General features: G+C 33.7%; 3 protein-coding genes across 3 annotated transcripts; 1 reads left to right on the forward strand and 2 right to left on the reverse strand.

The window, feature by feature from the left end:
• Window positions 1–142: 142 nt before the first annotated feature.
• LOC148312196 (protein AMN1 homolog) lies at window positions 143–8,207 on the reverse strand. The gene is made up of 5 exons (XM_088277726.1): window positions 8,037–8,207; window positions 4,598–4,869; window positions 3,312–3,523; window positions 2,947–3,112; window positions 143–307 (listed from the first exon to the last, which is right to left on the reverse strand). Exons 1-5 carry the CDS (start codon window positions 8,075–8,077, stop codon window positions 246–248), a joined length of 753 nt encoding a protein of 250 aa, XP_088133852.1. The 5' UTR covers window positions 8,078–8,207; the 3' UTR covers window positions 143–245.
• Window positions 8,208–8,429: 222 nt separating this feature from the next.
• LOC148312197 (uncharacterized) lies at window positions 8,430–11,316 on the forward strand. Its single transcript, XM_088277724.1, has 2 exons — window positions 8,430–8,526; window positions 8,795–11,316. Exons 1-2 carry the CDS (start codon window positions 8,442–8,444, stop codon window positions 10,102–10,104), a joined length of 1,395 nt encoding a protein of 464 aa, XP_088133850.1. The 5' UTR covers window positions 8,430–8,441; the 3' UTR covers window positions 10,105–11,316.
• A 6,755-nt stretch (window positions 11,317–18,071) lies between these two features.
• LOC148312198 (LIRP-like) lies at window positions 18,072–22,505 on the reverse strand. Its single transcript, XM_088277762.1, has 3 exons — window positions 22,471–22,505; window positions 19,566–19,728; window positions 18,072–19,479 (listed from the first exon to the last, which is right to left on the reverse strand). The coding sequence occupies exons 2-3, from the start codon at window positions 19,726–19,728 to the stop codon at window positions 19,280–19,282; spliced, it is 363 nt and encodes a 120-aa protein (XP_088133888.1). The 5' UTR covers window positions 22,471–22,505; the 3' UTR covers window positions 18,072–19,279.
• Between the last annotated feature and the right edge of the window lie 1,969 nt (window positions 22,506–24,474).

The raw sequence follows: 24,474 nt of genomic DNA on the forward strand, positions 1-24,474 counted from the left end.
TTTTTTCACCGCTTATGAAATTCAAAATACTGCAAATGTGATTTAAAATTCCGGAGCACAGGACTGTCAATGATCAGGTAAGTGTTGCATCAATTTGATGCAGTGCTTTATGCACAATTAGGTCTTAGAATTAGAAGAATAATGAAGGGGTAAAATATTTTTAATGGCATTAATAATTTGGAAAACACATTACATTAATTACATTTTAAAAATCGTAATATATTCAAAACTAAAGCTATTTCTTTTCAAAAAGTCCATGATATCTGTTTCATCCTGGGTACTTTGCTGCCAAAATCTGTAATTGTACCTGCAAATTAAAAAAAAAAAAATTTTTAAAAATATATATATATATATATATATATATATATATATATATATATATATATATATATATATATATATATATATATATATATATATGTAATACAATGAAACATTTAATACTTTCGTTAATTTTAAAGGGTTTTTTTTTTAATTCTTAGAAATAAGATTTAAAAGTTTCTGAATACAGTTGAACTTCCATATTCCGAAGATGGTAAACTTAAAAAAAAAGTTTTATTGTAATGGATGGTGAAAAACCTCAGTAAACTAATATCCTAAATTAACAATTAAAATATGCACTAGTATTTTTAAAAAATATTTTAAATGTTAAAGAATGCACAAATATTTTAAATGTTCAAAAATGCGCAAAAAAAAACTCATTTCCTGACAACTTTAATTAAGTAAAAATTGTATTTAATTTTTTTAGAGGTACAAATCTGTCGATGTCTGAAGAGAAATGGTAATGAAAATATATATTTTAGTATCTCATATTCTTTTTTTTGGTAGAAACTTTTATTTTTTTATTTCTATATAATAAACAATTACTGGGGGGCTGTTAATTTCAAGTGCCTAAGTTGAAACAGTAAACCGATAAATAAAAGTCTTGTCCACAATATTTGATTAAAGAAATATGAAGATATTATATTAATTTGTTTGTAAATATGTAACCTCTAAAACCCCTGTAACCTTAAAAAAATATAAGGACTCTGTATATATCACTCTGCCTACCCCGCAGGGGTAGAATGCCATACCACTCTGTCTTTGCAAACATTCTTCGCCTCTTCCACGTTCATGCATCTCCTCATACATACCAGCCGATTATTACGACTCCTAACCTGACCACTTTCAAGTATCTGGCATACCTGATTGTGCCATGTTTTTCTCGGTCTTCTTCTGCTCCTTTTCCCAATTACATTCGCCTCATAAATTTGTTTTACCGTTCTTTCCTCACTCATTCATTCTACATGTCCAAACCATCTCAACACACCTTTCTTAATTTTATCGATAATGCTTGTCTCAGCTTTGCATTCCTTCCTTATTTCACTATTCGAACATCTATCATGCATAGTTTTGTTGCACATTCTTCTGAGAGATCGCATTTCGACTGCATTAGTCTACTTTCATCCTTCTTTTGCGAACTCCATGTTTCACTTCCATACATTAGAGTTGGAACCAGGACTCCGTTGTGTACTGCCAGTTTAGCTTCCGCTGATAGGTTTTTATTAGCTATAACTGATTTCAGTGCACCATTCACTCTGTTCCCAGCATTCACTCTCCTTTCTATGTATTTGTCAATCTTTCCATCCCTAGAAAACATACTACCCAAATATACAAAATCATCTACCTGTTCCAAAATCTCTCCGTTTACCAATATTTCTCACTCAGATCTACATTTATCTCTTTCAAAATCCATAATTTAGGATTTGCTAACATTCGCCAATAAATCACTTTGTCACGCCTGCAGGTCTGCTCTGCTATCGGCAAGAAGAACAGCATCGACAGCATACAAAAGGCAACAGACAGTCAAATGATTCATTCTAGCTCCAACATTTAAACCTTTCAGTTCTTTCATGCAATTATCCATGTATAGGTTAAACAGCCACGGTGACATTACACATCCCTGTTTAACACCTTTAGAGATGCTAAACCAGGATGAAAATGAACCACTTACCCTAATGCATGCAGTGCTATCCTCGTACAAGGATGCAATGCCTTGGATAAGTTTATTGCTTACCCCATACTCAGATAACACCTTCCATAGCTTCGTTCTATCAACTCGGTCATACGCTTTCTGCAAATCCACAAAAGCACAGATAAGCTTTTGGTTTTTGCCCAAAAACTTTTCTGTAATGTTGCGCAAGGCAAAAATTTGATCCGTACGTCCTCTCCCATTCATAAATCCATTCTGGACATCCCACACATTGTCCTTTGTTATGGTTCTCACTCTTTCAATAAGGATTCGACCATACATCTTACCAACAGCACTCAATTGACTGATCGCTCTATAGTTCCCACATTCCACCCTAGAACCGTTCCCCTTGTAGAGAGGCATTATAACTGTCCTTCTCCAATCAACGGGAGTATAACTCTCCTCTAGACAACGGTTAAAGAGCCTATCCAACCATGTGAGAACTATTTCGCCACCATTCTTGACGTATTCTGTGGCAAAATTGTCGAATCCTAGAGCCTTTCCATTTTTCAAGGACTAGTGGCATTCTTAATTTCTTCCATACTTACCTCTTTTGAAATATCATTCACACATATTCGAGGAAATGTGCATATATCACTAGCGTTATTAATCGTATTTGTTTCATACACCTCCTCGAAATACTCTTTCCATCTCTCTTTTATATCTTTTTCATTCGTCACCATTTTTCCGTCTTTCGCTGCAATCAATTTCATACATCTTGGAAATTTTTTATATTTTCTTGGAATTTTTTTGTCATTTTTACTCCTTCTTCCTTTCTCATCATACGTTTTCATTCACTCACCCCTTGCTTAACTTTAATTTTACATTCCTTGTACACTTTTTTAACCTAATCATTATTTATTTACATACAGGCTTAACCGGTAAGTTACATAATTTAAAGGTTTTGCTTTTAGGCTGCTATGTATGTTACTTACCTTCTGGAAATCTAGCCTCTTTAATTGTTAATACAGTCAATTTTGAGAATGTATTGAAAATTGCAAAAACTGTTTCATCCGAGAGTGGACATCGGAAAAGATTTAATTCAGTAATTGTATTGGCGCAGTTTCCTTTCAACAATTTCCATATTCCTCTATCTGTTATCTGAAATCATAACTTATAAATGCTAGCGGAGTCAAACTAATTCTGAACATTCAAAATAAGTTGACATTTTAAATTTCTGTATGAGTGAGATCCAATCAGAAAGAAACATGAAATTTAATATATTAATTACATAATTTAATCACACTGGAATACATACAAATCATTGAGAAGTGCAAAAATAGTAAAAAAAATGTCTTACATTTAAATCGGCAAGTGATAAAGCTACAATATTTAATTTGGACAATTCAGCCATTGACCGGTTAGTTACATTTGTAGATTTAGCCATATCGAGATTCTTTAAATTGGGACATCTGTCCACCAAAATGGAAATTAATCTGTCATCCAAAACACTGCATTCTCTGATAATCAAGTATTGTAAATAACTAGTTTTGGAAAATAACTTTGCCAATCCTGAAAGTAAATAATGCATAATAAATTAATAAGAATCATATTCTTTTTTGACATCTCATCAAAGATGAAGAAGAATACGGAAGTCTGGGTTTCTCATGTGTGTGATCATAATCCAGGATTGGGACCTCACATACTAATAAAAGAGTTTCTGCTCAATAAAAAGCTTCTTTTCATCTCACCAATAGATGTCTCTAGTGAAGTTCTACTGATATCCAAGAATAATGTTTCAAAATTGGTTCATATATATAGAACTTCCAAGAATTTGAGTAGTGTGGTTGACAATAATGGCTAGAATTGGTGAATGTTACACATGTGTAAAGTGATCACTTAAACCAGCCTATGACGGTCGTCAGCCCCGTAAATGCCCAGACTTCCATATTCTTCTTCATCTTTGATGAGATGTAAAAAAATAATATGAAAATAACTCCTGCAATTGGAGATAATCCAGATTTTGGGAACAAGTATATGGACACACTCAAAATATTGTAATAGGAATCATACTAGGAAGACAATATTATTCCAAAAATTTCATACGATGTCACCAAAATTTACCCACAGGGCGAATGGTTTGAGCGTTTTATTAATCATAATTAAAAACTGGTCGCAAACATGGTGCAAGTAGAAAAGGATTGATATCTTACTTATACATTTAAGGTTATAATAAATGGAAGAGATGTCAGAAATGTTAAAAAAGACTCCTTAGTGGAGAAACCTAGATTTCTGAAGGAGTAATTGGAAATAATAAAAATGTGAGCCATGTTTAGTATTGCGTATGTTGCTTTTACATTCAACAGATGGCGCTACCATTGCGGTAAGAATCTGATTTAAAAATACACATTTCCCCTGTCACAAAAACACATTACACAGGTTTAGTATGTGAGCATGTATATTTTGATGTTAGATTCAACAGACGGCGCTGCCATTGAGGTGAGAAAATGTGTTTTATTTAAATATGTTTTTACCTGGTGTTATAAAAAAAATATTTAGATAATAATTTGATCAATTCTTTTAGATTTGTGAACAAGTATTTGGACACAATCAAAATGTGAAAATTCTTAGAAATTAATAACTTGCCTTTGAAAGTGACACCGTTGTAGCATTGCATATGTAGATTTTTGAGGCGTGAGCAAACTCTTATTGCGGAGAGCATGTCATCACGGACTGCACAGTCACCAAAAATAATAGTTTCCACATATGGATGTACCAAGCTTTTCAATAAATCGATATCTTCCAGCATAGGATATCTCTGACTTGCAATTTGAAGAAACTCATCTTTTAAGTTATTTGGTATTTCTCGCAGAGCATATTTGTGTAACTTAATATTTTTCAAGACTTCATAAATGCAACTAAAATAAACATAATGAATTTCATCATCAGCAATTTCAAATATGAAGATTAAAATTTGACTGAAAAATAAGAACGTTAAACCATGGCGTTGTTTCCATGTAACACAGTGGAACGGCGTTCCGGCATATTTTTTCACGGATATATATATATATATATATATATATATATATATATATATATATATATATATATATATATATATATATACATTTATACATATATATATATATATATATATATATATATATATATATATATATATATATATATATATATATATATATATATATTGGGTTGATGCAAAAGTTTTGACCGTTTTTTACATATATTTTATTTTTAATTTAATATATATATATATATATATACATTTATACATATATATATATATATATATATATATATATATATATATATATATATATATATATATATATATATATATATATATATTGGGTTGATGCAAAAGTTTTGACCGTTTTTTACATATATTTTATTTTTAATTTTATTATGTGATATTATATTTATATTAGAGTGTGAAATCACTAATATTCATTTTCACCCGTCCCTCGGAATCGAACCCGGAACCTCCAGCATGGTAGCCAAGCGTGCTGACCATTACACTACGGAGGCGGATATTTATATAATTTGTCAAAATGATAAAACATGGTTTTGTAATGAATAATTAAATGATATTTGATCATATATTTTTTAAGTAAAAAGCTTCACATGAAGTGAGTTTCGGGACCTTTTTTGTTTAAAAAAAGCCCTGGTGAAACAGTGTTATTAAACCATATCCGCTCCCTAGGTGGAGCATATGGAGTCCACAAACTGTCTCCAGGCTTTTCTGTCAGCTGCCAGCTCCCTTGGATCCTCCCAAATCAGATCTGCGTCCCGAAGTTCTGACGAGAACTGCCAACGAATTGTCAGCAGTGGTCGTCCTGGGCGGCGCGAACCTGATGCCTTGTAAAAGAGGCAAGCTTGATTAAGGCTCTCAGGAGACATGCGGAGTACATGGCCAAGCCAACTGAATCGCCTTTTCTTGACGACAGTTGTGACCAAGATTTGCTGCGTCCTACGCCTTATCTCTTCATTCCTCACAAAGTCAAACCACCGCACGCCTAAAATTCATGTCACCTATTCTCAAAGCTTAGTGCACAGCTGCTCTGGGCCCTTGTAAGGTGCCATGTTTCACAACCGTATAAAAGAACAGGAGCAATGCAGGCATTGTATAGGCGGCATTTGGTCTTCACCGAGTATAAATCCGATCTCCAGACAGCCTTCATACTGTTAAGTGCGAACCCTGCGAGGCCTAATCGCACTTCCAGTTTCTTTTGAAGGCTGCCATTTTCAGTTGCGTACACTCCCAAGTACTTGAAACTCTCGACTCTTTCGATAAGCTGGTTACTCAACATCAAGGGTTGTTGGGCATCTAGGCATGTAAGCCCCATGTGCGTAGAGTACTTATTTATCCTGTCGACGATTAATTGAAGACCCTCGACGGAGTCATCAATTATAACAGCATCATCTGCGTACTCTAGGTGGCAGAGTTTCCGGGAGGGGGAGATGGTTATACCTCGGTCAGATGGTAATGACTTTCGAAGAATGAAATCCATGAGGATGATGGAGAGAAACGGCGCAAGGACGCAGCCTTGTCTGACTCCGGTAGAGACCCCAAACCAATCCGTGACAACATCGTCAACTCTCATACGGCATTCACTATTGAGGTGAAGGGACTTAATTAGCTCCACTAATTTTGCAGGCACCCCATAAGCTTCCAGTACTTTCCAGAGTGTGGGCCTCTGCGGACTATCAAACGCTTTCTCATAGTCTACAAAACACATCGCCAGAGAACTGTTAAATTCCTGACTCTGCTGTAGAATGTGGCAAATATTATGGATTTGATCCGCACACGACCTGCCAGGCAGAAACCCTGCCTGGTTTTCTCTGAGCACCTGCATAATGGGGGCTCAGATTCTCTGCAAGATTACGTAGGCACGCACATTCCCACGTACGCTGAGTAGCGTAATGCCGCGGTAGTTGTCACAGTTGAATGCATCACCCTTCTTATGTAACACGGTAATTTCCCCATTTACCCAGTCTCTTGGGCATCACTCTTCTTCCCACACACTGGACATTAATTGGTGTAAAGGGCCAATAATGCCAGTAACGCTGCATTTCAAGAATTCCGGGTGGATACCATCAACACCAGGGGCAGTCCCATTTTTCAATTTCGACACAGCAGCTATAATTTCTGCCTGCGTCGGTGGCCCAGGCGGGCGACCGCCCGCGGAATGCTTGACGCAACTTCCGTGGGAATATCGAGGATGGTTGGTGAAGGAGGGCGATTCAAGACCCTGTGGAAATGATCACGCCATATTTCCTTTATACGATCCGCGTCAGATTTGACAACTCTGTTTCTGTTGTTCACAGCTCCAGGGGTTATCGAATTCTTTCCGCAGATCTTTCTCTTTATTTGGAATAATTTCCGCGTGTCATTTCCTTGGGCAGCATGTTCCGCCGTTACAATAAGAGAATCGAGATGACGGCGCTTATCGAGTCTACATGATCGTTTGACCATACGATCTTGGCGCCTGTAGCCATCTCTGAGGGTGTCCAGTTGGTAGGGGTCACTTTCACTGTCCCTCAGTGCTTTTAAATGAGCGCGCTCAGCTATCTTTCCCCAAGTCTCATCTGACACCCAATGGGGTCTTTCTCCTATCCTGGGACCAAGAACCTCATTGGCGGAAGAGTTGAGAGCCAATTTGAAACTAGCCCACTGTGCCTCAATCGAGTCAACATTAATGGTAATGGAAACAGTGTAAATGTTATTATCCTAAGTAATGTTGATGAATGCTTGCTTGAGGAAATACCGTAGTTGATGGTGTTGATATCAACAAAAAAAAATGCATTTTCCAACCCTATTTTAGCTAGCCAGCGACCGGGTTTTGTCCTTACCGACATCAAAGACTGGTGATATTAAGAAAATATTTTATGCAAAAAATGTAATTTTTAGTAATTGACTCATTTTTAAAAAAGCGGATAATATATTAATTATATATGGTAATATATAGATACATGGATTATACAAAGTATGGCGACAGCAAATAACAGGGTCAACAAAAGTAAAATATAAATTTAAATATAGGTAGGAAAACAACAAACTCACCAATCTTTTAGAGAACGAACTGGTGAAAATTGTATAGACATAACGTTATCAATTTTTTCAAGTTAACCTTTATAATAATTATATTTTTTTATTAGGTAAATAATCAGTCTCTTATTTTATTTGACAGTGACACTAGTTAGGTGGTTAGAATCAATGACTAATCGTTTGAATGACATTTGTAAAGTTGCCAGACTATGTTTTGTTTATAAGTCTTATTGTATTATTTTTAAATGAACCTTTAAATCTCAATCTGTTTAAATAAATAAGCATTGTAATTCGAATAAATATTTTATACTTTATATTCAAAGCTTTGTGGTCTCGATTTATTACTAATCATTGAGTAGGTAATGTTTTGTTACATTGATGCGAATGGCAACTTTCGAGGAAAACCTCAATGATCGTAAAATGGCGGATGTCTCTATTCCCGACCGCAAAAATAAATCGCAAAAATCTCCTAAAACACCAAAAAAACGGACACGAAACCCTGAAGGTTGGTTTAATATATTTAAAAAAATATTTTTTCTATCTAATTGTTCCATCAAATATTTGCTATAATATGCCAATGTCGTAGAAATACTGTTGTTTTGATGGGCCTTTTTTACCACTTACTTCCTTTCAAGCGTCTTTCGCTACTTGCGTTGTTTTGCGAGGTTTAATATTGCCGCTTAATTATAAATATTTTATTTCATCGCAATCCCATATTTTTCTCGGTAAATCATATGTACTCGTACGTTACTCTTTATTCGTTTAATTTTCAGAATGGCACAAACAAAAACAAAAAAGACTCCGTATAGCGGGAAAAGAACATATAAATACAAACGGAAAGATCGTTCCCGAAAAAGTTCCCGGCCCGGACTGCCATTGCAGAAGAGGTTGTTTTCTTAGAGTGCCGGAACAAGTGAGACAAAAAACTTTCGAAGGATTTTACTCCCTGAAAACGCACGACGAACAAAATGCTTATCTCTTCGGGTTAATGAGGCAGATCGACATCAAAAGAAAAAGAAAAAAGGACAGCAGCAGACGGACGTGCACGTTCGAGTACTTTGTGAGGGTGCGAGGGAGAGAGACCCAGGTGTGTCAGAACGCCTTCAAGAATATTCACGCCATCACGGAGCGCAAGATCCGAGTTCTGTGCAAGAAGATGGACGACGGAGTCATGTTCCCCAGCGACAACAGGGGCAAGAGCAGCGGCAACCGCGCCGGGGAGGTCCGCCTCGACGCCAACATCATCGAACAAATCAAAGATCACATTTTCTCCATAGTTCACACTCATCGACTCAAGGACTACATAAGGATAGACAAACTGACCGGACTAGAAATAAACATTTCAAAAATGTGGAAAGATTATACCAAGATATACGATCCGGACTACGCTTTTATCGCCTCGGCTAAAGCGAAGAAGAACGACAAACCGTCGGAGGAACCTCCCGGCGTTATGCAAAATAGTTACCAGCAGGAGATGCCCGGCCCGTCCGCCGACGCTACTTTCCATTCCCTCTCCTACCCGGGCAGCGGCCACCTCATCAACATCGCGGAGAACTACTTCGCGCAGGCCATGGTCACGCAGGCGCAGTACCCGCCGCAGCACCTCAGCGTGGGCAACTACATCCACGCGGACAAGATGAGCTACTACCAGCAGGGTCAGGTGGTGGTGCCGCCGCCCCACCCGCACCCCGACACCAACACCTACGTCATCTTGCAGTCCATGCCCGCCGTGGCCCCGGAAGCCATCAAGAACGAGGCGGCTGCGGAATCGAACAAGTCCAAGGAGAAGAAAGACAAGAAGCGCGGCCCGGCCGTGAAGCAATGGAGGTACACCAGCATCTTCCACGAGGAGATCAACGGAGGCGCTCTTTCGGCCATCAAGACTCGCCTGGCTAACTATTTCGCCGAATCTGAAGCCAACAAAAAGAAAGGAAAGAACGGGAATAAACTTTCATCCCCCTCGGCCCCTCAACCTTTCAAAGCTGCCGTTGGAAATAAAAATCTACAACACGTTACTCAAGAGTTGACTACGCAAACTTTGTTAATACCTTACAAATCTCTCGAAGTGGACGTCAATAACTGATCTTTTTCAGAGAATTCTTCCTATTAATGCCATGGCTTAAAGAGCGAAGACTTTCAATTTATGAGAAAATATTACTTATATTTTCTTGGTGAAACAAAACATTAAATCTATATTATTTATGTAAAACTGTATGCTTTTTATGTTTTCTAGTTATTACTGAAAATCAGAGTATTCGTGGTGTCGGATATGCGAGCTGATTTTGCCATTATCAACTTTGGGATAGGTACCGTATTAGACCATATTTTTCGATTATTCCAAAACAGATTTGTACACTGCAGTTTGAGTCAACCTTAAATAATGATATTTCCAAATCATTCATTGAAATAATTCAATCTCAGAGAAATGTAATAGAAATATCTGTCTAATTAAGCCGGTCGTCAAGATAAAGATATTCCAATTTTATGTAACGGTACAAAAGGACTTCTTTCTCGGGAGACTTCCATGTCATAGGGTAAAGAATTAGCTACATGTCAAGTAATCATCATCACAATGTCTACTGTCGAACCATTGAAAATGAGGTTTGAATGATATTGGAATCTCACTCCCCATAACTGTGTGATAAACGCATGCTAGGCATTATCAAAACTGACAAACTGCCAACCGTGGGTAAATAGTACATGAAATATAGTATGTATATATTTTACAATATTACTCATTAAGATCACTATTTTTACCATTACACAAAACATATTTATTCTAATTTTGTTCTCATTGATCATCTGGATCATTTGCAGAACATATTTTCTATAAAAAAAGACTACATGACCTAGTCTCACCTTTAAGCGCTCAATTAAAATGGCTTCATTTCTTCTTCAGCACATAAACCTATAAGCTGTAAGACTATGGAAGAAATTAATTACTATCGGATTCCTTATCTGATGGCCTTCAAGAAACGGCTGAAATATTACTAAAGCTCCTTGGATCCTCTCTTCCCCCCAGCTCCTTACCTGATCATACTACTTATGCCTTCCTTGCTTTCCGTTTATTTACAATACCATCCAAATATGGTTATTATTTAAATTTTCAAACCGCAACTCCCATATACCCATTCATTTCAAACAGCTGTGGCAGATACTTTTTGTAATTGTGTTTGATAATTGCTTGTTTTTTGTGGGTTGAAAGATATTGCTTCATATCTATAATGTACATATATATTTTTTGTGCAAGAAGTTAAATAAACAAATCAAATGTCGCAGAACAAAATTATGCAAACTCCAGATATTTAAAAATTATAATATAACTTATTTATCTTTATTCTAAACCTTGAGTTAAGTGTGCAAGCCTCTTAGGTTCATATAACATATACGTTATATAAAAGACAATGAAAAAATAGAAACTAAGGTAATAACATTAGAATAATCACATAAAAGTTATCAGAGAATCATGTTCCCCTTTAAAATACTCAAATATATTTCTTATTATATTGTGATAAAAAATACTTAAAATTTATGTGTAAATATATATATATATATATATAGAGACCACTTTTTTTTATCTGATTGATCAAGCTTTATTTATACTTTGTCTAATATATTTATATGCAATATGCTCTAAGCTATCTTAGATTTTTTAAATAGAGTTTTATCTACATACATTAAGAGGTGGAATTTCCATTTTAGAAAAGCTTAAATCAGTCATTTTTATTTTATGGAAAATCATCATCACTTATGGAAATTTTTATTGATGTACGTATTTTCTACAAAAATAGATAAGAACATTTATTTTGTTGTAAATAATATCTCCATACTTTTGTTTGCTAAATATGAATAAATATACACATGGAAACATATATTTAAAACTAATTGTTTTAATTTACCTTATTTTATTATATTATTATTTATTTTTATTTTATTAATATTTCGTATTTAAAAAATATTAATATAACAAAATATTACTATATAACCACTCACCGAGATTTTAGTCAACTGGTTTCGAGACTTACCCGTCTCTTCATCAGGACAATCACTACCACCGCATGCAGTCAACACTATCCATCTCTACCAATGCACTTTTCGCACGCTTACGCAAATTCATCATTTTTTTTATTAGTTTTACCGAAATCAAATAAGCCGAGTCTGGTTTTGGTCCCGTGGTTAGTGTCGCGAACTCTTAGATCAGAAATTCTACGTTTGAACTCACTCTACCACCATTTGATTCATATTTACGACCACAGGCCGAATAGGTCTATGAAAATAGTATTTTTCTTATTGTAATTATTATAGGCCTTGCGGCCTGTTTTTAAGAGGGATTAGCCTCCTGCGACGTCGATTCCCAGCTATCGACCCATCTCTTTTCTGGTCTACCCGGGAGCCGTCTACCATAGGGTTGGCCGTACAGTGTGATGTGGGGGAGTCTGGATGGTTCCATTCTCCTCACATACGCATACCATACGAAAATAGTATGAAATTAAAATATTTGTGTACATTATTATGTAATAACAGGACAATTTCTATTTTTTTTTGCTTTTTAATGAAGAGAGATCATTATTCAGGGTTTTTTAAGAAGTAGGTGTTACTCAAAAATTCAAAATAAATTATATACACACATATATATATATATATATATATATATATATATATATATATATATATATATATATATATATATATATATATATATATATATATATATATATATATATATATAATATATATATATATATATATATATATATATATATATATATATATATATATATGTATATCAACCATGTTACACGTGTATAAAGGGATATATGGGTTAGAGAGAGTAGGAGGAACTAAAGCGGATCTCTCTTTAACCAATCAATGATGTCTAATCAAATGGAAAATTGATGTGGTTTTAATTAAGTAATGCTATTTTAAGGGTTTTCCAAATATGAACAAGTTCCATGCTATTTAATTCATGTCTTTTTTATATGGTTTGACTCTATGAAATGATTAGTGATTTCGAAGAAGACATCTTTAAAAGTAATATTAAAATTTCGCGAACTCTACCGATATGTCTGATGGACATGAACTAGTTTTTGTTTTTATTATTTTATTGAAATATATTTTTACACGTAACATGAAATTACATGGCTTAAATTTATATTCTTCTTCAAACCCAATGGTGCATAAGGCATAACGATCAAGATAGCGCTGTATCATATAAACTCACTAATACTAGTTATTTTCATAGATAAATTGCTTTAAAATATTATATTTCTTGAGTATCTGTCCAAAATATATAGAAAAAAATGCTAATATGGAGAACTTATCACCAAAATGGGTTGGAAAATGTGGTAATTTTTTTTAACACCGCGTGGTGAAAGGATATTAACAAAAATAGTCTTAGAAAGCAGACAGGCAACGAATGATGCAATTATTAACAAATTAGAGGAATGTGGAATCAAGATCTCCAACCGAACAGTTCAACGCGTCTACGAGATCTTGGTTATAATTCGAGACATCCAGCAAAAAACCGAAATCGACCCAAAAAAAATATGCAAAAAAGGCTACAATGGCAAAAAAATACAAGAATTAACTGAAGATGATAGTAAATCGGTTTATTTTACAAATGATAATTTCCAAATTTTCACCTATTTACTGAAATGGTTAATGGAGCTATTGTATTTTAGGTCTGCCTTAGTGACGACAGCACTTTCCAAGTATTGACAAAAAAGGCACAATATGTGAAGAGAAAAGTCGGAGAAAAATATTTATCCATCTGCATCACTCAGATGGTTAAACATCCAACATCAGTGATGATTTGGACCGTGATATGTGGCAGAGAGATGGAACGACTGTACATTGCCGAAAAAAATGAAAAATCAAGTTCAATACAAAAATGTCATGGAAAAAAAAACTGTTGCCCCAATTGGCAGAATGGTTTTCTTCAGATGATAAAAAAAAAACTTTATGCACCATGCCATGCTAAATCAGTTGTTAAAAAATCTAAAGGAACAGAATACTTCATTGTTAGACTGACCGGACCTTGATCCAATAGAGAATGTTTTGGAGTTGATAAAAAAGGAAATAGCAAAGGAAAATATCTCAAATAAAGTGACTTTGACAGAAAAAATCATCTACTACTGGAATAGTAACAGTAGACTTAAAGAAATGGCACAAAATTGTATTGTAAGCATGCCGAAAAGAGTCCAGGCTGTAATAGAGGAAAAACAGGGAGTAACAAAATATTGATTCTGTTGACCAATTTTTGTAATTATTTTTTAATAAAGTGAATTTTTGAAGAAAAATATGTTTGGTTTGTCAAAAGAAACCCCATTTAATAAATTGTGATAATTTTTTAGCAAAAAAAATACAAGAAAACATTTAAAAAAAAACATACTTTACCACAGTTTTGCAGAGAAATTGAGGGTGGCCTTAATAAATTGTCTACGACTGTATATATATAAAATGTCATACGACTGTATAATATATAAACATGTAGGTGCTGCTTCATTAAGAATTACAATATTTAAATTAATATTTGATTAAAAGTCAAATGTGTTACTTTTCAACTAAGCTTGACACCATTTACCACGCAATATTAATTACAAACAACGATGACAGGCGCCGCGACGCGACGCGACGTGTTGCGTAGACTGAGAATCTGGCGTCAACATTTACCCTCGCTATATATATATATATATATATATATATATATATATATATATATATATATATATATATATATATATATATATATATATATATATATATATATATATATATATATATATATATATATATATATATATATATATATATATATATATATATATATATATATATATATATATATATATATATATATATAAATAATGCAAAAAAGATGAGAGATAGTAATAAAGAATTAAAATTAATGCTGCAACTAGTGCTGAATTCTATTCAAATTTGCACATGTTATTATATCCCCCGCCAACATATTAAATGTTTCGGATATATTATAATCTAGCGTTCTTAATCTATTTTTATTCTTATATTTTGGTACTTGTCCAGTGGTCTCCAAACTCAATAAGGATGTAAGCTACTTTCAGAAATCGAACTTGACTGGTGAGCTACCTTTACAAATTTCCTCTTTATGGTTTTTTTTTGTCATCGATCCTTTTGTACCATACATAAAATTTTTATATTAGTTTAAATAAATTAGAACATCAAATTGACAAATGCATACTTTAAACATTTATTTAAAAATAAAATAATAATTGAAAATATGTGTGATGAAAAATAAACATAATAATAAAATTTGCTAGGCAAATTTAATGTTTTACGCGAGCCACCTCGGCGAGCTACCGGTAGCTCACGAGCTACCGTGTGGCGGTCACTGTACTAGCCTATCCTGAGATGTAAACTATGCTCATATTTGTTTTCATGAATAGAATAGTTGTATTTATAATGTTTTACTCGGTGGGAGTCCGCGTGCTGAAATTAATAATAGATAATATCTAATAGGAGGTATTTTGGGCATGTTCGCTTGGCAAATTCCGCAAAAGTATACGAAAGCTGGAATTATCAAAATAAAACTGATATTTACTTTTGACCATTCCTAATCCCTACCTCTGTCGTGGCACCTTCCAAAGCCCAGAGTAAGAAACTAGCAAGTTTTGGAAATAGGTGCCTGAGGCGAATACTGGGTGTAAAGTGGTATGACTTCGCCAGGAATGAGGATGTGAGGAGAAGAACCCAACAGACCCTCATACTGGAAGTACTGAAGAGGCGAAGGTGGACATGGTTGGGACATGCCACTTGAGAGCATTAACCCCTCGTGTCTCTTCTTCCAACCCCGAGGATTCCGGCGCCCCGGAAGGCCGCTGACGACCATTCACCGACTATACTCAGCGGAACTTCGAGATGCCGGACTGACCTGGGAGGAAGCCAAGGAGATGGCGCGTGACGGAGTGACTTGGAGACGTCTCGTGTTGGCCATATGCTCCACCTAGGGAGCGAACATGGAAAAAGAAGAAGAATCTCTACACGATTCTGACTCGATAAAACTGCTAGTCTGTTCGTACGAAAGTATTGATCCTCGAAGATCGGGAGTTAATTAACAAAGAAGCACATTAAATAAGCAAATAGTTCAACGCTACACAAATAAACCTACACAAAATTAAAGTGTCATAATAAAGGAAGTGAAAATAAACATAATTTATATATTTTTATTTAAGTTTTACTTGGTAAATACCACTGTTTTATTAAATCTACCGTACAGTGTTTGAAAATGATGTAGAATGCATCGAAACTCGTGTGACAATAGATTTTTTTTTAAACTTAAATTAAAAATTCATAGATATTACCACAAAGTGACTGCAATCGATTGACAAAATAATTCATTAAAATAAAATTATAAGTAATACAAGAAAATTTTAGGCTTTATCAATATATAATAAATAGAAATCATATCTAGTGTTAAAATAAGGGATAAACAAACAAAAAAACATGTCATTAACGGGACACCACACCCTATCAGTAATTATTAATAAAAACCATATTTCTAAAATAGTCCTATACCTAACGTCCCAGTGTCTTTGAAATCTAGCTACGGCTTATGCAACACCGCTCATAATGGCCCTAGGTACTTAGGTTTCAACTTTATAAGTTTTATAGCCTATACCTACAGTGAGTGAATTTACTCTTTATGTTTAAAGTTACTTTAATTTCGTGTAATTCATGTGTGAAAATTCTAGGCTAAAACACAGTTATTAACTGAGGGCTATAATGAATTAATTTTTATATGTTTCATTCACGTGCGCAAGCTTGTGGGAATACTGGTATGCGACCTCAAGTACTCCATCCATTTCTACTATTATTTTTTTAGTTATTTCAACCTATTAATCCTCCTCCGTTTTCTTTCCCATTTAACAATTATGTTCTTAACCCTTAACTCTCTCGCTTACCTTGTCTGTATCTTATAAAATATATTTCACTCGTAAGCAGTGATGGGATTCAAAATTTTAAAGAACCGGTTCACTCTTGAGGTACTACCCCTACCCCCCCCTCCTATAAAAAAAGAGTATATAGGTATCTAATGGAAGACCTGTTGAATCAATCGTCATCAAATTAGCTCCGATACATGATCTATTGTGTGACTACCAAGAGTTAAGGACCGGTTCGGCGAACTCTAAAAATTTTAGGCACCAGTTCTAGCGAACCGGCTGAATCCCTAAGGTCCAAAGCGTTAGACTGACCACTTTGCCTTCATATGATTAACGATCAAGATAACGTCACATCGCCCCGATGCGTGCCCTATGTACCATCGAGTGCAAGTAGGGACCAAGAAGAATAAAGCCCTTAAAACCACTGCAAAAAGAATTAAATATACATATGCAATACTAGCTCTACCCGGCCACGCGTTACTGTGGCTCAATTTGGGAAAATAAAAAGATAGAAACCACACGATTATAATGTTTTTATCACAATGCTTGTGGAGCAATGAAAATATTTAAAAATCTATAAAATAACAAAGTAAAAAAAACATTCATTGTAATGGAAAGCGACAGCAGCTGTTAAGAAGTACGCTACCCATGGGGAGCCATGTTATGTATTGCGTGTGTTGCTATTACGTTCAACAGAAGGCGCTGCCATTGCGGTAAAAACTTTTTGTTAAAAAACATATTTTGTATTTGTCATGAAAAAGCACGAGGGTATTCAAATGCAACAATGTATGCAAAGTTTAAAGCAATCCTTAAAGTACGAGATTAAAGATTTTAAATAAAGGAATATTTTTATTTCTACTTATATGTATTTATATTGGGCCTTCTTTAATCGAGTCTGTTATCTTTTAAACATATATTTATCATAAAACTCGTATTTCAAAATTACAAAAAAGACCCTGGGCTGGTACCTGAAGCGCAGGACTGGTCACCTTCCTTCATATGTCACATGTCTTTATATGATCAACGATCTACTAAAAATTGTGTGGATTTGTGCCTTTGCACCATTGGGTATGATGGATCAGGGTCAGAAAAATGATGTGTCAGGTTAGTATACTAATTACAATAAAGCAACATTTTTTTGAAATTCATTTAATTCAAGTATAATATAATTATATCACAAATTGATGATTTATGAGAAGAATATAAATTATTTTAAATGAAAATCCTTGAAGATAATGTTCGTTAAATAATATTATCTAATTGCGCAATACAGTGTATAAAAAGCGATTTCTATGAAAGAAGCAACAAACATATAATAAATACATAAATATCGAATATTTGCCCGAAAATAGATGAAGATAGATGAATAAACTTGTTTCGAAGTATCTGTGTTTTAGTTGGAATATAATAAATGTGTTATGTATTAAAAACATGTAAGTAAAAAAGTAAAGTTTTGCGCAGACAATAAAAAAAGAGGCGACATCAAATCGCATAATTATTATTTATGAGAGAGCGCTAAAGTGTGAGGAATAGAATTTTCATGTCAGCCGGATTATTTGAGGTAATGGCAATTTTCGGAGTGGAAATGTATTGTAATATAAGCAACCGCTCGGGCTTTTGATTGACTTCACCGAACATCGGAATAATTTGCAAATTAATTTAAAATTTGATTGGACAAACACACTTTATCCTATTTTAACGCGGTAAACACATTTCACAAACACCGTGAAAAGACTCGTTAATTTGAAAAATAATTATTTTGGTGCGAATGATTTTTTGTGAAATATTTACACGCTTTCGCATGATTACACGATTAAACTCTTTATGCTTGGTGCTATTTTTCAATTTTTCACTTGGCAAGTACCTTGTCTACCATTATTTATAGTGGACAAGGTACTTGTCAAAACAAGTCATAAAATGGTACCAATTAAAAGTGGTTAAAAACAATGTTTGTGTTTGATTTGAATTAAATTGTTTAAATTGTATATTATGTTTATGAAATTGTTAAGTATCAAAAACAAAAACTTATATTTAATAGAAAATTGGAAAAAAAATTATGTAATTTTTGATGGATTCGTTTCATAGAAAAAAAAATAAATACTGAGTTTGATATTTAATAAAGTAGGTACTTGGCAAAACCGGGTCACGATATAGTACCAAATAAAAGTGGTTTAAAACGACAAACTTTACGATACGATATATCGACAAGGCGAACTGCGTAAAAATAGAATAAGGTGTTTTTATTTCCGTTTAAAATAGTTAACATTAGTCTAAATGGGGAATATATGTTTCGTATGATCGTTAGCGTCAGAAGGCCGTAGTCTGGTTTGGTTGGTCAATTTAAGGGCAGTAGCTCTTCAGCTCGTTCAGGGTGCACGACTTGTGGCAGCATTCGTCGAAGATCCCTCGCCGGAATCTGCGGTAGATTAAGTCGTTTCTGGGCATCAGGGAGTTGGCGGCTTCGCGGGACAAGAAGGGCCATTGCGGTTCGTCCGGAATCTGTTCGAAGATGTACTCGTCGCTCTTTTGAATATCGGGATCTAAAATATTAACGATTCGAATAAATAAAACGGCACAAAGTACATTTTTTCCCTAATTAGAGTTGACTCGAACGGTGTTTTCTTACATATGGTGTCCTTCTTCTCCCAGTTGCTGTTCGAATGGCAGATGAGGGAAACGGTGTCGGCCAGACGTCTTCCGCACAACTTCTTCCTCACGGTACTGTCCGACTGAGAATAGGTCACTAGTAGCGAGAGGCACATCAGGGAAACGAAGCAAAAGAAATTCATCTAAAACGAGAAAAATAAAACATCGATTGAGCACCTACGATCAAAACTATAACCTGTTCATACGCAAACATCCAGCAGGTGTGAGCTGCGCTTTCATATAATTCGCTTGCAAGAAAGGAAACATCGTGTTTTAATATTTTTATTTCATTTTACCCCTTTCCACAACCAAAGGGTACATTGGGGACCGCATTCGATCAACGCGTTTAACTAAATCATAGATTATATGAAGGAAAGGTGATCCAGATTCTAGGGTTATAGGAGTAGAATGTGTTTGATGCGAAACATATGGAGTGTAAGTAGTTCAGAGCTCTGTATAAACCTGTTAGCTGAAAATATGAGCATTGCAGAAATTCGCGTTTAATCGATCTGAAAAAATGTATTATCCTTAAGGTGTTCTGTCTTCGATCGGACAAACAAGCAAACATACAAACAAATGCAGAGTAAACAGTACAATTTATTTCAATACAAATAGACTATGACCCCACTTAAGGTTGGTTCAATATTACGCAGTGGTATCGAGATACACCAAAATAGAATGTGGTGTTGATGTTCCCGCAATCGTTACTTTAATACTCGGACGCAGTCTAAAAACGCGTTTGATAAAAAAACATCCAGAATTATACTATCGATCAGTAAAATTCCTAAACGGTTAGCACTTTTGACAATTTAAATATTCTCGATCATTCCTGAATATACCCACGTATATACAGTTTTGTGATAATAAAAATATAAAAAAACTACAGAATGAAATTTTTCTCCCAAATAAATTCGATAAATGATTTATCGGTTTTTATGTAGTTTGTAAGAGCATGTAAGAAGGTTCAAACTTCGCTATAATTTTAATATTCGTGTCAAGCCGTAGGCCTAATAAGTTAAGCGCAACATGTCTTCGGGGGTAATTTAACTACTCTGCGCGAAATTAAATGCGTCACCTTTTATCAGAATTTTAAAGGAAATATGAACTTTTTTCCAATAAGTTAGATGTAATCTTTTACACAAATTCTCCATCGTTTTCGTGATTATATTTTGAATTAAATTTGATAGATTGACTATCGTACAAAAAAAACTATATATCTTTTGACTGTTCCTATCTACGTAGTTTATAAAAATTATATTTTTATAACCTTTTAATGTACCCAATGGTGCGTAAGACACTCTATACATAGTATCGTAATTATTCAGTCCTGTGTTTTAGATACTAGTCCAGGATTACATCAAATAAACATTCGACTAAAAAGTCTATAATATTTATTTTTACCCTCCTTGGAATCGAACCCGGGACAAGAACCGAAAGCGGGCAAGAACAGAATAAATAATGATTAGATTTTAAGTGTTTGTATTTTTTTTGGAAAATTTTAGTTGTGTTTATAAACGAAGTGATAATCTTATGAAAAAGGAAAAAAAAAGGTTTTTCTCTATTCAAATTAATTCTATAAAATATGGCCATTTTGATTAAAATACCCGATCACGTCATTGGGTCATGAATAATAAAATGCCCCTAGATAAGTTCTTTACCACGTATATATGTACTATTTAGGTGTGGTAAGTTATAGGAAAATTTCCAGTAAATTGTGAAAAGGGGAGAATGATTTAAATACGTGTACACGTCACGGGATAGAAATCGGCTGAAATCGGCACGAATATGCACTGAAAGAACAATAAATAATAATAAAAAAACAAGAAAAATTATAGTCAACGATGTTTTCTCTTGCTACTTTCCCTCTTTACAATGTTTTAATAACGTTAAAATCTTCTATTTATTAACGAGGAAAACTTTCCTATAATCGTAAATCGCCACTAATTAATAAGTAATTTATATTATTAATGGTTTAAATTTACAATAAGTTAATTGATAAAGCTGAATTAAGATGGGGTGAAAAATAAGAGTTTGATAATATTTCAGAATAATTGTCTCTTTGGTGAAAGCTTTATTACTACGCAGTTCGTAATTTTTTTAATTTGTGTTATTATGCCGGAGAACATATTACTGTAGGTCCAGCGCTCATCCAGGGTGATATGGAATAAAAACAACATATAAAAATCTGTATTATTTATTTTTCCCCTTTGAGGATCGAGCACGGGATCTCCATCACCGTGTTCAAGTACGCCAACCACTGCAATGCGGTGGCCAACAAATTGAGATTTTAATCAGCTTTATCATACCACTATCCACATCCAAACGGTGCGTAGGGCACCGCATTTGATCAGGAAGCGGGGTGATCAGTCCCGCATCCTGATGTAGAAGTGGAATGTGTTTGATGGGAAATACATGTAAAAGTTATTGTTTTTAGTTAAAATGTTAATAATAAAACTCATTTGAAAATAATTATGAGTTTACAATTCAAACTTAAATTGTTTTTTTTTTCAAATAACAGATAACAATGTAGCGATAATAATACATAATAGTGTAAAAAATGTTTAATTAAATAAGTGTGTAATGAAAATGTCAAAATGTACTTTTTTGACTCTAAGTTTAAATATTTATTGGTACGATTAATTTGGAAATAATAAAGTTAATTCTTGAATGTACCGCATTAATTTACAGAGATTAATGTCCAATTTTAAAATTGTAAATGTGATTTTTTTCAGTAAGAATGTTAATAATGGAAGTCTTTTTGGAAAAAATTAAAAGTTTACAATTTGAACATTGAAGTTTGGAAAAATACTGTTAAAATTAAATATGGAACAATAATTTCCATGTTTTAAGCGTGACAAGTATTAAAAGGGTAAAGTTGAACTCACCTTGAAGCCTTGCGATCGAGGACCAATATGAAAGTGACTGGGTTGGTGGAAAATCCGTCCTTTTATAGCCGCCTGTGACTAAGCGTCGACGTTTTCTTCAACTTCGGAAAAAATATTGGCTCGCAGACCCATAAGAGAGAAAGTATAAATAACTACAAATTTCGTATACAAAGACGATTTAGTTTATTAATTAATGCTTTAAACAAACAATTTTTATTGTTTATTATCTTCACAACTTTTATTTTCACACAAATCTCTGGAAATAAAATCAAATAAGAAATAAACCACCTAAATTCTCGCTTTATTTGATTTCTAAATGTACTCGAACAGCGTGTTTTACAAAAATAACATGAAATTTATATTTGTATCCGTAATATTTAATTTTTAATGTGTTTGCCATCTTACTATATGTAACAAATAATATATTTTGACATGTTAACAGAGATGAAGAATAATATGAAAGTCTGGGTATTTACAGGGCTTACGACCCGTCATAAGTTAGTTTGATTGATCACTTTATACACATGTCTAACCATGATTTCTAACTACACTATTCACATTTTTGGAACTGCAGAATTGTTTTGTGATTTTGAGGTGAATTTTTATGATCAACTTGACACGTCATTAAACCCGTACATTTCTATGGAGGTGTTTTTTTTAAAACAGCTTTTAATTCAATAATTGAAAATGAAAATCAATTTACAAAAATTTAAAAATAAACACTCATATAAGACCACTTTTTTAAGTTCATTATTGACTATAATCGAGATCTACAGATGTTCTTATACAGTTTTTATTTTCGCCTATCGACAATAACATTTGTTGTTCTCGAAACTAGTCGTGTTTATATGAATAAACTCAAAAAAGTATGAACCTTATTTAAATATTGAAATTATCATCTTTTTCACAAAGCTCATGTTAAATCAATAAACAATATCATTTTTTTATAATTAAAAAAGTAATGAATTACAGACTTAAACATATATATTTCTTTTTTAATTTATTATTAGATTAAAACCAATATTTTTAGCTTTTCCACTTTTTTATTTGACCAGCGACCGGGTTTCGTCGTTACCGACATCATCAGACTGGTGTCTGTCAGTCTGATGATGTCGGTAACGACGAAACCCGGTCGCTGGTCAAATAAAAAAGTGGAAAAGCTAAAAATATTGGTTTTAATCTAATAATAAATTAAAAATGCAATTCCATCACGAAGTGTCAGTGGATAATATAAATTTATATATATTTCTAATTAAATTAATAAATATTTTATTGTTTTGAACATTTTAACTTCACTTAGAATAAACTCATACGAAAATAATTTATCAGTGAAATTGCGCCTGCCAAATTAGTTATATGCAATCGTTTCAGCATCTATTATGTTTGTTCGATCAAGCTCTGCAATAGGAGATGCGAAATCTCGATCATATCGCTTGGCGATATAAACTCAATAGCAAGCCATTTCCAAGGAAAACATAGGAATTTTCCATGTACGGTAGACCTACATATTATCTATCAAGGCCTTCTAAATGTGTCGATACAATAAGAACCTCTTATTTGGTGAGTATTCAGTAGTTTTCAGAGTTTTTGAGTTATCGCTTTATATAATATAATTACAACTGGGAGGCCTGAAATTAGTGCAAAATAAACATATAAGCCGGTTGAATTAGAATCACAATAATTATTGAACAACAAACTAGACAAAAATATCGAAATCTTCATGATACACGATTTCCCCACAACGAAGGTTTGATAGTCCCGTTATATTGAAGTGTTCGACTCCCATAAACATGGGAGTCGAACACTTCAATATATCGTTTCAAGCATTTTTAATTTGTTGCCGATGGAGGTTAGAGGAAACGGAGGTTAAAGGAATGGGTAAATGATCAAGAGTTAATTCTATGAAAATTGAAAAAAAGTTTATATTTTTAATTATATCTCTCTTTTTTGTGTGTATATTAGGTTAAAATGGATAAAAACAATATAAATGTACGTAAAAAGAAC

The sequence above is a fragment of the Brachycentrus maculatus genome, unplaced genomic scaffold (genome assembly GCF_059751285.1).
Source record: "Brachycentrus maculatus isolate JH-2025_06_01 unplaced genomic scaffold, ASM5975128v1 h1tg000049l, whole genome shotgun sequence".
NCBI classification, from domain to species: domain Eukaryota; kingdom Metazoa; phylum Arthropoda; class Insecta; order Trichoptera; family Brachycentridae; genus Brachycentrus; species Brachycentrus maculatus.